Source organism: Cervus elaphus, chromosome 5 (genome assembly GCF_910594005.1).
Source record: "Cervus elaphus chromosome 5, mCerEla1.1, whole genome shotgun sequence".
Lineage (NCBI taxonomy): Eukaryota > Metazoa > Chordata > Mammalia > Artiodactyla > Cervidae > Cervus > Cervus elaphus.
Genome location: NC_057819.1, coordinates 21,077,657 through 21,093,203, shown reverse-complemented (window position 1 = coordinate 21,093,203; position 15,547 = coordinate 21,077,657). Strand labels below are relative to the sequence as shown.

At 57.9% G+C, this 15,547-nt stretch overlaps 1 protein-coding gene across 23 annotated transcripts in view; it reads left to right on the top strand.

Annotated features, from left to right (window-relative positions):
• The window catches only part of NCOR2 (nuclear receptor corepressor 2), a 233,643-nt gene that overhangs the window by 214,808 nt on the left and 3,288 nt on the right, over window positions 1-15,547 (top strand). For 11 of the 23 annotated variants that reach the window (XM_043902057.1, XM_043902059.1, XM_043902065.1 and 8 more), the window contains 13 exons: window positions 352-706; window positions 1,794-2,015; window positions 2,586-2,840; window positions 3,728-3,877; window positions 4,013-4,162; window positions 4,258-4,465; window positions 6,825-7,366; window positions 8,519-8,668; window positions 8,834-8,979; window positions 9,482-9,675; window positions 10,533-10,682; window positions 11,294-11,442; window positions 12,831-12,884. In XM_043902057.1, coding sequence (XP_043757992.1) covers window positions 352-706; window positions 1,794-2,015; window positions 2,586-2,840; window positions 3,728-3,877; window positions 4,013-4,162; window positions 4,258-4,465; window positions 6,825-7,366; window positions 8,519-8,668; window positions 8,834-8,979; window positions 9,482-9,675; window positions 10,533-10,682; window positions 11,294-11,442; window positions 12,831-12,884 — 2,725 coding nt within the window. The remainder of the gene's footprint in view (window positions 1-351; window positions 707-1,793; window positions 2,016-2,585; window positions 2,841-3,727; window positions 3,878-4,012; window positions 4,163-4,257; window positions 4,466-6,824; window positions 7,367-8,518; window positions 8,669-8,833; window positions 8,980-9,481; window positions 9,676-10,532; window positions 10,683-11,293; window positions 11,443-12,830; window positions 12,885-15,547) is intronic. The other 12 variants (XM_043902069.1, XM_043902068.1, XM_043902075.1 and 9 more) reach the window with 5 other exon arrangements.

The following is a 15,547-nucleotide window of genomic DNA, read 5'->3' as shown; positions in this document are numbered from 1 at the left end:
TTCTGGCTTGGCTTTGGGTGGATCAAGGAGGGTCCCAGACTGATGGAAAGAAGGCATTTGCCCTCATGGGGGTGTTAAGTTTCTTTCCAGCAAACCCCAAGGGCCAGCCGAGGGTCCCCCACTTGCTCCAGGAAGGCCTGACCTCTGCACTTTGTGCCCGCTTCTGCAGCCCCCAAGGTGGCTCTGGGGGCCAGGGGCGGGCAGGTGGGCTCATCTTAGGCTTAGCAAAGCTCTGCACCCCTGCCTCTGACGCGTGAGATGTCCCTCCCATTGCATAGCACAGAAACTGAGGCTCAGAGAGGTTGTGCCGCTGGTGGTCACGCCCCCGCTTCCCTCCCCGCCCTCCCCCAGGGCACCCCGCTCAAGTATGACACCAGCACGTCCTCCACTGGCTCCAAAAAGCACGACGTGCGCTCCATCATCGGCAGTCCAGGCCGGACGTTCCCAGCTGTGCACCCGCTGGACGTGATGGCCGACACCCGGGCGCTGGAGCGCGCCTGCTACGAGGAGAGCCTGAAGAGCCGGTCGGGTGCCGTCAGCAGCTCGGGGGGCTCCATCACCCGGGGGGCTCCGGTCATCGTGCCTGAGCTGGGAAAGCCGCGACAGAGCCCCCTGACCTACGAGGACCACGCGGCGCCCTTCGCCGGTCACCTACCCCGAGGATCACCAGTGACCACACGGGAGCCCACCCCGCGCCTGCAGGAGGGTGTGTGGGGCAGGGCGCAAGGAGGGGCGGGACGCGGGGGTGGGGTGAGGGCGGGGCGGGGCGGGGCCGCCTTGGGCTCCAGTCGTCCACTCCTTAGCTCAGGAGCATCCCCAGGGCCACCACATCCAGCCCACCTGCCAAACCTGTGGGTTCTGCCTCCAAACCATCCTCAGAATTCTCCGCATCTCTCTGCCGCCTCCAGACCACCTGGCTTCCCTGACTACTCCTTTGTGTTGCTATAATCTGCTCCCCAAAACGGCAGCCAGAATACTTTTTTGAAATATTTACATCAGTTATGCCACTGTTCTGCTTAAATCTTTCTAGTGACTTCTCACTGCTCTTAAGGGGATTAAAAAAAAAAAAATCACCGTTTTCTGCCATGGCCGTGCAGGATCCGGCTCCACCAGCCTTTCCATCTCACAGCTTTATCTCTGTTACTTGACCTCACTCAGCTCTCTTTGCTCAGGACCTTTGCATGTGCAGTTTCCCTGTGCCTGAAATGCACCCTCCCCCCTTCAGATCTTTACCTAACTGGTTTCTTTTTGCCCTTCAGGACTCTGTTCAAATGTCACATCGTCAGGGAGGTTTCTTATGGTCACCCTCCCCCTTCACTATTCTGGTCACATTCTGTCACAGTTTAAATTTTTCTTCAGAGCATTTATTACTTTGAAATTCTTTTTTGATGACTAGTTGATCATCTGCCTCCTACATTGAATGTCAGCCCCATGGGTGCCAGGATTTTCCTATTTTGTTTGGTGGGGGAGCCCCAGCTCTTCGAAAGTACTAGGCTTATCATAGACACATGATAAATATTTTTGGTTGATTAAATGAATGAGCAGAAAAGGGAACAGAAGAACGGATGAGCTTTTTAAAAAGAATAAAAAGCAGAAGCAAATGGGTGAATGAGTAAGTAAAAGGAAAAATGAACTGAGGCAAATGGATGGATGAAGAGCCCTGTTTCCTGGAACCCCAGAGACCCTCTCCTCAAACGATTTCCCATAAGCACTAGCTCCGACAGCCCCCATGTAGGGGGTGGGACACCCATGTCTGAGGTCTGATGCCATCCACACTTGGCTCATCCCCACAGGCAGTCTCTCGTCCAGCAAGGCATCCCAGGACCGAAAGCTGACATCCACGCCCCGGGAGATTGCCAAGTCCCCACACAGCAGTGTGCCTGAGCACCACCCCCACCCCATCTCGCCCTACGAGCACCTGCTCCGGGGGGTGAGCGGCGTGGACCTGTACCGCGGCCACATCCCGCTGGCCTTCGACCCCACCTCCATACCCCGAGGAATCCCTCTGGATGCAGGTAATTGTCCCAGACCCAGGGAGCCCTGTAGCATCAGTGTCAGCCCAAGGGCTCCTCAGGCATCAATTAGGCTCCACTAGAAGGGGAAACTGAGGCATGCAGGGCAGAGAGAGGGAGGGACCCAACATTGCAGTCATGTCAGCAGTTGAGGTGAGAAAGAATTTCTCTTGGAGGGTCTCAGGGTCATGCTGGGTTAAACATTTGTTCAGTGGTTTTCTTTTCCTGTGAGACTTACCAGCACCTTGAAAATTGCAAATGTATCAAAAGAGGGCTCAAGGGTGTGTGTTCCCCAACAGACATGATCTGAAAATCTGTGTAAAAGGACACAGCCCTTAGGTATTTTTGTGATCCACATTTCGAATACCCTGTGTTTGGGTGAATTCTGATCCCAAGAATATTATCAATAAGAGGCACTCTCTTGTATGTTGGGGAGCAAGGGTTTTTCTGCTTCAAGGCTCTCAATTCTGTTTTGTGGGGGTGTTTGGGAGAAGCTGTGGAGGCATTAAAACAGGCAGAAGGGCATTCCCAGCCGAGGTGTGAGCCGGCCTAAACTTATTCCCTTTCTCCTAGCAGCCGCTGCCTATTACCTGCCCCGGCACCTGGCCCCCAACCCCACCTACCCACACCTGTACCCGCCTTACCTCATCCGCGGCTACCCCGACACGGCGGCGCTGGAGAACCGCCAGACAATCATCAACGACTACATCACCTCGCAGCAGATGCACCACAACGCGGCCACCGCCATGGCCCAGCGAGCCGACATGCTGAGGGGCCTGTCGCCCCGAGAGTCCTCGCTGGCCCTCAACTACGCCACCGGCCCGCGAGGTGGGTGGGGCGGGGCGCTGCCAGGCACACGGGCGGGCAGGACCCTCTGCCCAGAATCGGCCTTATCCCTGGTCTGCCCAGGTTCCTGAAAACACAGGACACGTGTGTGCCCACACCTGTACATGTGTTCTTGCTGAGAGTGGTCACCTTAGAGGCCCAGGGGGTGTCACCATGCTGAGAGCACACACAGACCCAGCGCGTGGTTTATTTCAACATTAATATATTTTGGCCACACCTCACAACTTGTGGGATCTTAGTTCCCCGACCAGGGATCAAACCCAGGTCCACGGCCATGAAAGCCCACGTCTTAACCACCATACCGCCCGTGGTTTAGAGTTGCGTGTGGTTGCATCCTGGGTGACACACAGGCCGTGCATGTGCCTGTGTCCTGTTGGTGTATGTGGTCCTTAAAAAAACACATGGAAATGTAAGGCGGTTTGAACTTCTTGTTCCCTTGATGAGCAACCAGCCCGTGGCTACTTTGCACATGACTATTACACTTTCTAGAAACACTTCCGAAATGTTCTTTCGGAACAACCAAGTCCTAGTTAGGGTCCAGTTGTTAAAACTGGTCCCACTAGGCATTTCAAACAGTGGGGGTTGAATACAAACAACTGAGGGCCTTGGGTCACGGGCAAAAGGGGCACAGCAGTGTATGCAGTGGCGCCACCTGCAAGCGACATCTGCTTCAGGGCTTGGGAGCAAAGGGAGGAGGGGCTCCGAGCAGCTGGCATTCAGACCTAGGGCGGGGACCGAGGAGGAGCACCCAGCAGTGCTGCTTCTCAGGGTGCGCGGTGCTCCGCTGGGTGGGGGTCCAGCGAGCAGGCAGCCTGGCTCCTCTCCTCCCCACGTGGCTGCAGCCCCCTGCCCCACCTCCTCTCCCACAGGCATCATCGACCTGTCTCAAGTGCCACATCTGCCTGTGCTGGTGCCCCCCACGCCAGGCACGCCGGCCACCGCCATGGACCGCCTCGCCTACCTCCCCACCGCACCCCAGCACTTCAGCGGCCGGCTCAGCAGCTCTCCGCTGTCCCCAGGTGACGGCCCGCACCCCAGTGCTGGGTGTCCTCGGGCAGACGCCTTGCCCTCTCTGTTCCATCCCGGAAGATGAGTCGGGGTGGTGGGGCGGCTTCCTGTCCCTGGGGCTGAGCCGCAGGCCTTTGGGTTTCCAGGAGGCCCAACTCACTTGACAAAACCCACCGCCACGTCCTCCACCGAGAGGGAGCGGGAACGGGAGCGCGATCGGGAGCGCGAACGCGAGCGGGAGAAGTCCATCCTCACATCCAGCACCACGGTGGAGCACGCGCCCATCTGGAGACCGGGTAGGCCGGCCGAGCCCCCAGCCCGCGCCCCGGGGGTGGGGGCGGGGTCCTCGCAGCGGCTCCAGGTCTCTGACAGCACAGCTCGTCTCCCCCAGGCACGGAGCAGAGCAGCGGTGGCGGCGGCGGCGGCGGCGGGGGTGGGGGCAGCAGCAGCCGCCCCGCCTCCCACTCCCACGCCCACCAGCACTCGCCCATCTCACCGCGGACCCAGGACGCCATCCAGCAGAGGCCCAGCGTGCTGCACAACACGGGCATGAAGAGCATCATCACCTCCGTGGAGCCCAGCACGCCCACGGTCCTGAGGTGGGCCAGGTTGGCACGGGGGAGGGGACAGTCCCATGGAGGGGGTGCTGGGAGAGGGGTGCTGGTCTCTGGATACAGGAGGAGAGATGTCCAAGGGTACCAGTAGATCCAGGGATAAATGGGAGGGTGAGCCGTGGGTGAGGAGGTAAATTGATGGGTGATTCGGTTAGATGGATGGGTAGTAATAGGTTTGGATAAGTGGATATTATCCGCTTATGTGGATGGATAAGTGGATGGATGACAGGTGAGTAGGTAGGTGCATAGGTGGGTCAGTGGTAGATGGATGGATGGCAGACTAGATGAGTGGATAATGGTGGGTGGGTAGATGACAGTGGGCGGATGAATGGACTGATGGTTAGAGCTAGGTGAATAGGTGGATGAATAGATGGGAGGGTGAGTAATTGGATGGTTAGATGGGTGAGTAGGTAGGTGGATGGAGGGTAGATGGGTGAATGGGTAGATGATGGGTTGGGTAAGTGGAGGAATGGATTAGGGTTTGGTTAGGTAGTAGTGGGTGGGTGGGTAGATGGGGAGGTGGAGAGGTGATGAGTTTTGTAGGTGGATGGGGGTTGGGTAGGTAGATGGATGAGTAGGTGGATGGTGAGTTGGGTGGGTGGATAGGTAAGTAGCTGAGTAGGTTGACGAGTTTGGGAATGGAGTCTGTGGAGCAGAGAGGGAGAGACAGGGTGAGGACTTTGAGGAGAGGCTTTCCCACTCCTCCAGGGATTCAGCAGAGCCCCACAGGGAGGAGGAGATCGGGTGCCTCTTGTCTGGACAAAGTCCAGAGGTTCCCTGGAGACTGGAGAATCTGCAGAGATCCCGGATGTGTCTGGTCCCCGGAGTCCACTTCCTATCACAACAGGCCCGAGTCCCCGCTGGTGACCCACCTCCTACTGCTGCCCAAGGCCTGTGGGCTGAGCTGCCTGATGGGGGGGCAGGAGTTTCCCCAGGGCCCCTCCCTGCCCAGGGACCTGTGTGGAGGCAGCTTGTTCTTCCGAAATGAAGCGTCCCTTTGTGCAAGTGTCCCCGCACTTGGCTACTCTAAATCACGCCCTCCCCACCACAATTCCAATTACAAAAAAATGACAACATCATTTACCAGAAGCATCGTCTTGGTGTCCTCCGAGTCAGGTCTCAGCAGTTACACACAACAGGAGCACCTGACTCTAAGAGCACCAGACATGAGCTCCCACCAGCAACAGCCGGTGAGAAGCTGGAGCAGGAACATCAAGGCCTTCCCCAGTGGCGGCTGAGGAAGACCCTTGAGGGTGAGGGTTAGTGAAAGACTTCCTCATGGAAGTCTTGGACTAGAGAGAGAGGCCAACAAGAGATAGAGTCGGGCCAGCTCATGCCCAAGCCTATTTCCTCATCTGCAGCGTGGGGATAATTACACTAGCCCTTGAAGGTCAGAGTGAGTGCATTTGTGCATTTCTTCCTCCTGGTGGGCTTGCAGTGGGTCTCCTGCCCGGTGCTGGGTATGGGGGACATGGTGATGCAAGCCCTGCCCTCTTAGGGCTTATGGTCTAGACCAAGGCAGCAATCAGGGAAGGCTGCCTGAAGGAAGAGGCATGGGACTCTCGAGTTGCCGGCTCCAGCCCCATTGGAGTGTGGTGAACACTATGAGCAGAGAATACAGCAAGGAGCCCTGTGTGGCCCCTGGTGGCTGAGGTGGAAGTACTGGGCACCCCTGCCCTTTCCTCTAACCACCCACCCTGACCCACTCTGAGGGCCTTTGCCCTTGGCATTCTGATCCTTCACGGGGCTCGCTTACTTCCTCTCTGGGTCATATGCCAGCCCCTCTGAGAGACACCCCGCTACTCATGCCTGAGAGTTCCCTTGCTGTTTGCTTGTTTTCCACCCAGAATCGTTACCTTCAAGCAATTGCCACAATAATAGAACTTTAATTTATCATATTATTATATGACCCTGTATGTAATGTGTCTCCTCACCTAGAACATAAGGCACTTTTGACTGTTTTGTGCACAGTCATATCCCTGGTGTCTAGAACAGTGCCTGACATAGTAGGTGCTCAGTAAGAGGTTTTGGGTTGATGGGATGATCGGTGGGTGGATGGGTGGATGGATGGCTGGGTGGATGGATGGATGGATGGGTAGATGGATGGATGGATGGGTAGATGGATGGATGGATGGGTAGATGGATGGAGGGATGGAGTAGGTGAGGCCCTGTGGCATGGGGTCTTGCAGGCCACAGTTGGGAGGGTTTATTCTGGGGAATGTGGGAGCTATTCCGGGCAGTGGCAACCCCTCAGGATGTCAAAGTGAGGGAGTGACCCTGCCTCAGCCTCAAGGGCCCCAGCTGTGGCTCCTGCAGCTGCTGACCTCCCTCTCTCCTCCCCCAGGTCCACCTCCACCTCCTCGCCTGTCCGCCCAGCTGCCACATTCCCACCCGCCACCCACTGCCCGCTGGGCAGCACCCTCGATGGGGTCTACCCCACTCTCATGGAGCCTGTCTTGCTGCCTAAGGAGGCCCCTCGGGTCGCCCGGCCTGAGCGGCCCCGCGCGGACGCTGGCCACACGTTCCTCACCAAGCCTCCAGCCCGCGCCGGGCTGGAGCCCGCTTCCTCCCCCGGCAAGGGCTCCGAGCCCCGGCCCCTGGCGCCCCCCGGCTCCGGCCACGCGGCCATCGCCCGCGCCCCAGCGAAGAGCCTCGCGTCCCACCACACCAGCCCGGACCAGCCGGCGCCCCCCGCCTCAGCCGCGGACCTGCACCGGGAAAAGACTCAAAGTAAACCCTTTTCCATCCAGGAATTGGAACTCCGTTCTCTGGGTAAGACCACCCTGACAGCGGCCACCTTCATAGACGCGATAATCATGCGTCAAATTGCTCACGATAAAGGGCCGCGAGAAGGAGGTTCGCTGGCCAACGACTCCCCTCGCGATGGTAAGACTTCCGGCCCCGCCGCCCACCCACCCCGTCTTGTGGCCTAAAGATATTTTCAGATCTCTGCTTTTTATTTTTCCCCTCCCCCCCATTTTTCGTTGGTTTTGGTATTTTGTTTTGAAACTCGTCTTCGTCGATTGCACGCTCTGATGATTCCTCAAGCTGCGCCTACCCACCCCTCTGATTGGAGAGGGGAGCACTTCATCATTTGCACATCGTTTTTATCATGATTTTTCTTTTTTCTTTTGGATTTTCGCTTTTTTTTCCTTTAATGAATGGATCTGTGATTTTGACTCCAGCCGCGCCTCTCATCTCCCCCTTTGCACCTTTGTCTGGGGAGCGGGGCTGCGGAGGGGCACAGGCCCACGCCTTTGCCTGCTGCTGTGTATGGTTTGGAGGATGCCTCCCCCACCCCGCCCCACTGCCCCCGAGGCGTACAGTGCCGGGGGACGTCCGGGAGGAAAGAGGAGCACCCCCTCGCTTCCCAAGAGGAGCGGGAACCTGGCCCCTGCGTCCTCTGCCCAGGTTGTGAGGGGGTCTTGGGGATGCTGTGGCCCTGTGTCTCCTTTGCCGACCCACCAGCCAGCTTCCCCGGGGAAGAGGAGAGTCTTCTGTGCCTGTCTCCCACCTCCAGCCCCAGCTCAGGGCTCCTCTGTGCTGGAGAGGGGGCTGTGGCGAGGGATGACCCTGCGATCTGAGTGTCACTCGCCACCACACTGACCTCACACCCTCACCACCCATCTGCTGCCTCTACACTCCCTTCCCCGAAACTCATCCTGTCCCATCTCATCCCCACCCCCGGCCCCCACCGGCTGGGTCTGTCTCCGGTCTCCCTTTCCCCACCTTGTTGCTGTCCGTCTCTCACTCTCCCTGGGTCTCTCTCCATCTCCCTCCACCTGTCTGCCTGTGTGTCTCGTTCTCTGCCTTTCTTCTCCATCCACCTCTCTCTGCAGTACTGTCTCGCCCTCCTTTCTGGACATGTCCCCACCCCTGGCTGGCCAGCAGCCCTCACGCCGGCTCACTCCCGCTCTCCATCTGCCCAAATCTTCCCCACCTCTGGCCTGGGGGAGCCCGTCCAGCGTGGAGGGGCGGGCTGGGAAGGGCAGCCCTGGCCCTGGCTTTGGCCTGACTCCGGGCCTCGCCTGGCTGCAGGTTACCACGGCGGCAGCTACAGCCCCGACGGGGTGGAGCCCGTGAGCCCCGTGAGCTCGCCCAGCCTGACCCACGACAAGGGGCTCCCCAAGCACCTGGAGGAGCTCGACAAGAGCCACCTGGAGGGAGACCTGCGGCACAAGCAGCCAGGTGGGGTCCCGCCCCGCACAGACGGGGAGGCCAAGGCCCTCGGAGGTGGTGGAGTCTCAGCTCGAAGGGCGAAGCCGGGATCTGAGGACAGCAGCCCCCCCGGGGAGGGGGGCACCGGCCTTGCCCACCCTGGCCACGCCCTGACCAGCCCTGCTCTGCCCGCAGGCCCAGGGAAGCTCAGCGGCGAGGCGGCACACCTCCCACACCTGCGGCCGCTGCCCGAGAGCCAGCCCTCGTCCAGCCCGCTGCTCCAGACCACCCCGGGGGTCAAAGGTCACCAGCGGGTGGTCACCCTGGCTCAGCACATCAGTGTAACTACCCCGCCTCGTCGTTGCCTTTGCACCTGGGGCGGGACTAGGTCCTGAGAAAGGGAGGGGAGGGGGGTCCACATGTCCTCTGATGGGTAAACTGAATCCTGGGTGGGGGTGGGGGGGCGAACCAAGGATCTGGGGGTTGGCAAGGGCACGTCATGCCAGAGGTCCCAGAGTCGTCTCCAACTCAGGTGCTGTAGCTGTCCCCCCTCCTCCTCCACTGATGGGGCATCAGGTGCACAAGCCCATCCACGATCCATACCTCACACACGCTGGCCAGTTGAATCGGACCCGTCTCGGGGCCCAGTTGGGGACCTCTGGCCTCACCCCATGCACCTGGGGGCATTGTGCTGCTATAGGCAGGCCCAAAGCTCCTGGGGAGCCGAGGACCACACCCCAGGGTTCTGCCCCCAAAGCTCAGCTCAGCCCTCACCGTATCTGGAAGGTTCTGGCAGCTGGCCGGCACCTGACCCTTCCCTCTCCCCTGACCCTTGGCCTGCAGGAAGTCATCACGCAGGACTACACGCGGCACCACCCGCAGCAGCTCAGCACGCCCCTCCCCGCCCCCCTCTACTCCTTCCCCGGAGCCAGCTGCCCCGTCCTGGACCTTCGCCGCCCACCCAGCGACCTCTACCTCCCACCCCCGGACCACGGTGCCCAGGCCCGTGGCTCACCCCACAGTGAAGGGGGCAAGAGGTGAGCAGGGGTGGGAGACAGGGTGCCCCTTGACAGTCCCCATCGAGGAGCTTCGTTAGGTTTCTGCTGCGGGAAGGGGGAAGCTCAGGGAACTCGGGGAGTTGGCTCAAGGTCACAGAGCAACTGGACCCCTAGCTGATATGCGCACCACACTCTGGGGGGATTCCCGGCACTGAGCTAAACCCTTCACACACATCAACCAGGATCCTCACCACAGCCTCAGGAAGTGTAGGCAGTGTTACCCATTTCACAGATGAAGAAACTGAGGCATGGAGCAGTGAGCTCACTTGCCCACAGGGACACAGCCAGTAAGTGGAGGAGCTGGGATTCGAAGCAGAGCTGTGTGGTGTGAGAGCAGCCTCCTAGTAGGCACACATGCACTTCGCACTCCTGGTTACCCCTAGGGGCCCCCGGTCAGAGAGGAGGGGAGAGGGGAGGGCCCTCCACTGGGATGAGGGAGCCATTCCGGGTGGCGCACAGAGGAAAGGAGATGGCCGGATGTCTTTGGAGGAATACTGGGGTCCCTGGCGTGGGGGTGCAGCAGAGGTTCAACAAAGTGCCACCCACGGGGGCCAAATCCCGCCCATAGCCTGTTCTTGCACAGTCCATGAGCTGAAGACGGTTTTACATTTTTAAAGGGTTATTCTTTTTAAACAAAGAAGAACACAGCCAAGACCACAATTGGCCCATCACTCCTGAAATATTTACTATCTGGCCCTTTACAGGAAAATAAAGGGTGCTAAGCGCTGGTTTAGAGTGACACAGGGCTTGCAGGGGAGTGGAGGGAGGGGTGCACCCGCTTCGAGAGAGAGAGAGCTCAGAGCTCTGACCACTGCTGGGACCCTCTCTCCACCCAGGTCTCCAGAGCCAAGCAAGACGTCAGCCCTGGGCAGCGGCGAGGATGGTATTGAACCTGTGTCCCCACCGGAGGGTATGGTGGAGCCCGGGCATCCGCGGGGCACCATGTACCCACTGCTGTACCGGGACGGGGAGCAGATGGAGCCCAGGTATCTTCTTGGCCCCTCCCCTTCCCCGGGTGCTCAGGAATACGGCCCTTGCTCACCTGTGGCCTCGGTCCACTGCTGTGCAGTTGGGGGCTTGACAAGGGCTTCGGGGTGCAACTGAGGACCTCAGACCTACTAAACAAGGTCGAAACTTGAGAGATCTCCATGGCAACTTCCAGAGTCTTGGGCTGGGGTCTCTCAGCTCAGGCTGGGCCCCTGTTGCCGACATTTGAGGACCTGAGATTTAAAGAGTTAAATGTACTGGACCAAGCTGGGGCCCAGGGCTGGGTTGGGGGCAGAGAAAAAAGCCCCCTGATCTCAGGGGAAGGTGTGATCTGAGCCCATTTTGGTTCCCCAAGCCCTTTTCTGGGCATCTGGCTGTGGCAGGCAGATAGGTATGGCCCACCAAGGCAGCTGAGGCTCTCCAGAGATACCCTGAGCCCATGGATAGGGAATTTCAGGAGACATGGTCCCTAAGAGACCAAGGAAGCAGGTTTGGGGGTGGGAGAAGCATCATTCTGAATTTCTAAGGCAGCTCAGGTGGTGAGCACCCTGTCATCAAGGGTGTACAAACAGCCCCAAGTGAACTAACCTGGGGTGTCTGATCCTCACAGCAGGATGGGCTCCAAATCTCCAGGCAACACCAGCCAGCCGCCGGCGTTCTTCAGCAAGCTGACCGAGAGCAACTCGGCCATGGTCAAATCTAAGAAACAGGAGATCAATAAGAAGCTGAACACCCACAACCGGAATGAGCCAGAATACAGTAAGGGGCCCACCCCTCCCCGGGAGCAGGATGACGGGGGCGCGGGGCTGGGGGCCAGCTTGGCTGGGTGGACCTGCCGACCACCTCTCCCACTGGCCCATCACCTCATGTTCAAGGAGCCTGGGGTGGTCTCTCTCTTTACTGTAGGTATCTGGTGGCACAGAATGCTGTGCCCAGAATGATTCCCAGCATACAGGGGCTCTTGGGGAATATTTGCATGAATGGGCCAGTTCACACTGGGCTCCAGAGATTGGGGTCACACTCACACAGGGCTCCGTGTGTCTCCCATTCACAGTGTTCCTCACATTTGTGATTTTTCTCTATTTATGTGGTTCCTGGATGTCAGTCCTCGCTCAGCTCCCCACCTCTGTTAGCATAGCGCCTGGCCCGTCACAGATGCTTAAGAGAACCTATGAGCCGGTAAACCAATGAATGAAGGGTCCTCACATCTTCAGCCTCAAAGAGCTCTTTAGTTGGGGGGAGCTCAAGGGCCTTGCAGAGCCTTTTCTCTTTCTGGGGCTGGTGTTAAAACCCTACAGACAGTCCCTGGCCCAGGCTGTTAAATCCAGAACCTTGTCAAGTGCCATGCATCGGCCAGCAGGTGAGCAGTCCCCGAGAGCTGACTCAGAATGCAAAATCTCGGATGTCAAGGCCATCTGGCTGTGACCTCTGTCACCCCATTGATCACCAGCGTTGATTCGGCTGACCTGGCTGGCTGGCGGGTGTCCCCTTCCTCCCTCACTGCTCCATGCGTGTGCCTCCCAGAGCTGTGCGCTCAGTTGAAGAGGATGGCCTTCCCCTTCTTTGGTCAAGGGTGTATCAGTAGCTCTGTGCTCCCCTCTAGCTGTGCTAGAACCTCCACACAAGCCCTCAGGGTCCATTTGTAGGAGAATCCCATGGACAGAGGAGCCTGAAGAGCTACAGGCCATGAGGTCGCAAAGAGTCAGACATGACTGAGCAACTTAGCGTACACACACCGGGTAGTCAAGCTTCCAAGACTGGAGACATAGCCAAGCGCGGTGTTATGTATGACAGGCTGCCGTACATAATAGAGAGAAATACAGACTCTCAAGTGCTGCCCCAGATGGTGCTAGTGGTAAAGAATCCACCTGCCAATGCAGGTAAATGTCAGCAGACACAAGTTCGATCCCTGGGTCGGGAAGATCCCTTGGAGGAGGGCATGGCAACCCACTCTAGTATTGTTGCCAGGAGAATCCCATAGACCGAGACTAGCCCTGCCACGTTGCACAAGCTCCCAGCTGGCGCACCTTGCCTAGACCAGACGGGAGCGGGGCAGGTGGTTGGGGTGTGGGGTGAGGGGGACGGGGCAGATGATTTCCAGGATCCGTGGGCCCGTCGCCCTCACCCTCCTTATTGTCTCCCTCCAGATATCGGCCAGCCGGGGACGGAGATCTTCAACATGCCGGCCATCACCGGAGCAGGTAACCATCCATCCTGGGGACCGCCAGCCCTGTGCCTGTCCTCCCACCCCACCCCCATCACTATGCACCCTGGGGAGGTCACACTGGGTGTCTGGACCCAGGAGGAGACTCAGGGATGAGGTCATGGAGGTCTCTGGGCCCCACACCAGCTGTAACTGTGGTGACAAGGGGCCTTTCTCTGTTCAAGTGCGTCCCCTCCTCTGGTCTAAACAAACCTTGCGGTGGGGATACAGACGCACATAAAAGGCCGGAGGCAGGGGAGGGGGAGGCCTGCAACCAGTTTCTATTTGGAGTTCAATTTCAAGGCCTCCTGGTGCATTTAGGACAGTGTTAGAATCACACACAACTGTCCAGAAACTTACCCGGCTTGTCTGTTGGGGTCTCAGATGGAGACTTGAGTCTGTGGATGGAGAGTGAGCCTGTGTGCATACAGGCTGCCCTCGGGGTCCAGGTAGGCATTTTATATAGATAGAGCATCAGTTTTACTTGAAAATACCAGCCAGGAGGCTAGGGGAACACTACAGATATATTCTGAGAGAAGTGTAAAACCCACATGTGTTTTTAAGCTGAAACTTAAGCCTTCTATGATGTGTTGGAGGCCCTTGGGGTTGGATCCCCCAGCCTCCAGTAGGGGCCACACTGTGCATTTCTGCTGCCTCTGTAGGACTGGGTGGGGCCTTGGGGAAGGGCCTTGTGTCTGGTATGAAACGACTGAGCCCAGAGCAGATGGGGCTGACCCTCTGCCAGAGTGGGAGCATCTTCGGGAGGGACACGGCGGGGTCACAATGACCTTCTCTGGGGGCCATCACAGCTCCAGGAACGGGGTGAGCAAAAGACAACTATTGGATTTTATCAGGGGGCCACGGGGCCTCTAAATGCTGAGCCTTAGGCAACAGGGAGGAGGCAATTTGGTCGAAACAACAAGATGGTCAGAAATGGATGTTTTCAGAATGTTCCAAACCTTGACTGAGTCGCTGAGACATGCAGGTGCATGTGTATGTAGAAATTCATGTGCAACAACCAAGATTTATGTGAAAACTTGTATATAAATTAGATTCAACTTTTTTTTTTCGAAGCAGTTTAATCCAAACAAAGGAATTTCCCCCAGACCCCAGTCTCTGCTGCTTTAGCTCCTGCTTCAGGACTGGCAGTGGTCAGCTTCCTGACTAAGCACCAGTCAGATCACGTACCCATGACCTTGGTGTCAGGCTCATCTGTGATCGTAGGATGCTAACCTACAGAGTAACCATCATTACCAGTATCCCTCACATTTTTTCCACTTCCCAGTGTTTTAGTTTGTAGGATCATAAATGCTTTCTTTGCTCCTCTACCCATCCATCACCCCTGTTGGAAAATTTCCTTTTTCTTGGTGGACATGGCTTTTTTATTTGAAGTGCTGATGAAACATGGCCAAGACCCAGCTTAAAAAAAAAAAAAAAAAGTCAAGGGGTCTTGTGGCTGTGAATGAGTTTGAAAGTAAAAGGAAGAGAAGAAAAAGAAAACGTAGACAGCAGATAGTTGCTTTGGAAATGTGATTTTAGAAGCTGCCGTGTCACGAAGTCAGCAGTCCAGTTTACAGATGAGTCAGGGGTCAGCCAGACTTGCTAATCATACAGTTGGCTCTGAGCAGAAGTTTTAAAATTCATGAAAAATTTTGCCTGGTGGCAGGCAGAGAGCTTCGTCGGCAGTTTTTGAAAGCAGAGTCTGGTTTAACAAAAAAAAAAAAAAAATGCCCCAAAGAGGCACATTCCCTGGGGTTTGCAAAAAAGTCCCTGGGATGGTTCACAAGGAAACACGAGAGGGTCAGGAAACCTGGTAAACAGAAAAAGAGGAGTAACGGGCTTGACTTCGCAGTGGGTGTCTGGAAGGATCCGTGGGGGGGCAACTGTCGATCAGACCGCTGTGGGCTGGGGTGGCCGGGCGGGCGCGGCCAGGCCACTGTCTCCAGCTCTGCCCTGACCCCCGCACGCACCGTAACTGCATGGCTGCGACCCTCCCTCACCGTCCGTCTCTGCACCTCTTTCTCCTCGTGGCTCCCTGGGCAGGGAGAAGGCGTGGGAGGAGAGTTAGGCCCAGCTGCCGGGGCGGGGGGGGGCAGGGGGCTCCCAGGTGGGGGCGGCCGGAGGACTGTCTGGTCACCTTCCCCCCGTCCCTCTCCCCAGCATACCCTGGGAACCAAGGAAGGACTCCCCCACGCCCAGCACTGCGCTTAGGCTGGACTTAGTTTCCCCGCAGCCCTTTCCCCTCAATAAAGGGACCTCTGATCCCACCCTCCACCCCACTCCCTGTTTTTAAGGCCACTTGGATTGTAATTAATGACGCAGCCCCAGCTGGGGTTAGGGAGCCAGTAGGGGCTTCCTCTTCCCCAGAGGGCAGAGTAGAAGTGAGGCTTGGTGGGGGGTGATGAGCTTGTAACTGCCCCAAAGCCCACCTCTCCCCCCTCACCCGCACCGCACCGGGAATCCCTCAGAGTCAGAGACAGGCCTCCCGCCCCATCGCCCTGCAGGGAACACCAGGGCGGGCGGGGCAGACAGGGAAACGGAGAATCGTGGCTTTGCCGAAATGTGCTCACTGTGTATTCTCTCTTCTCCTCCCTCTCCCCCTCTGTGCTTCTCTCCCCCTCCCCCCTGGCCCCCCCGGCCCCCCTGTGTGTGTCTCTCTCC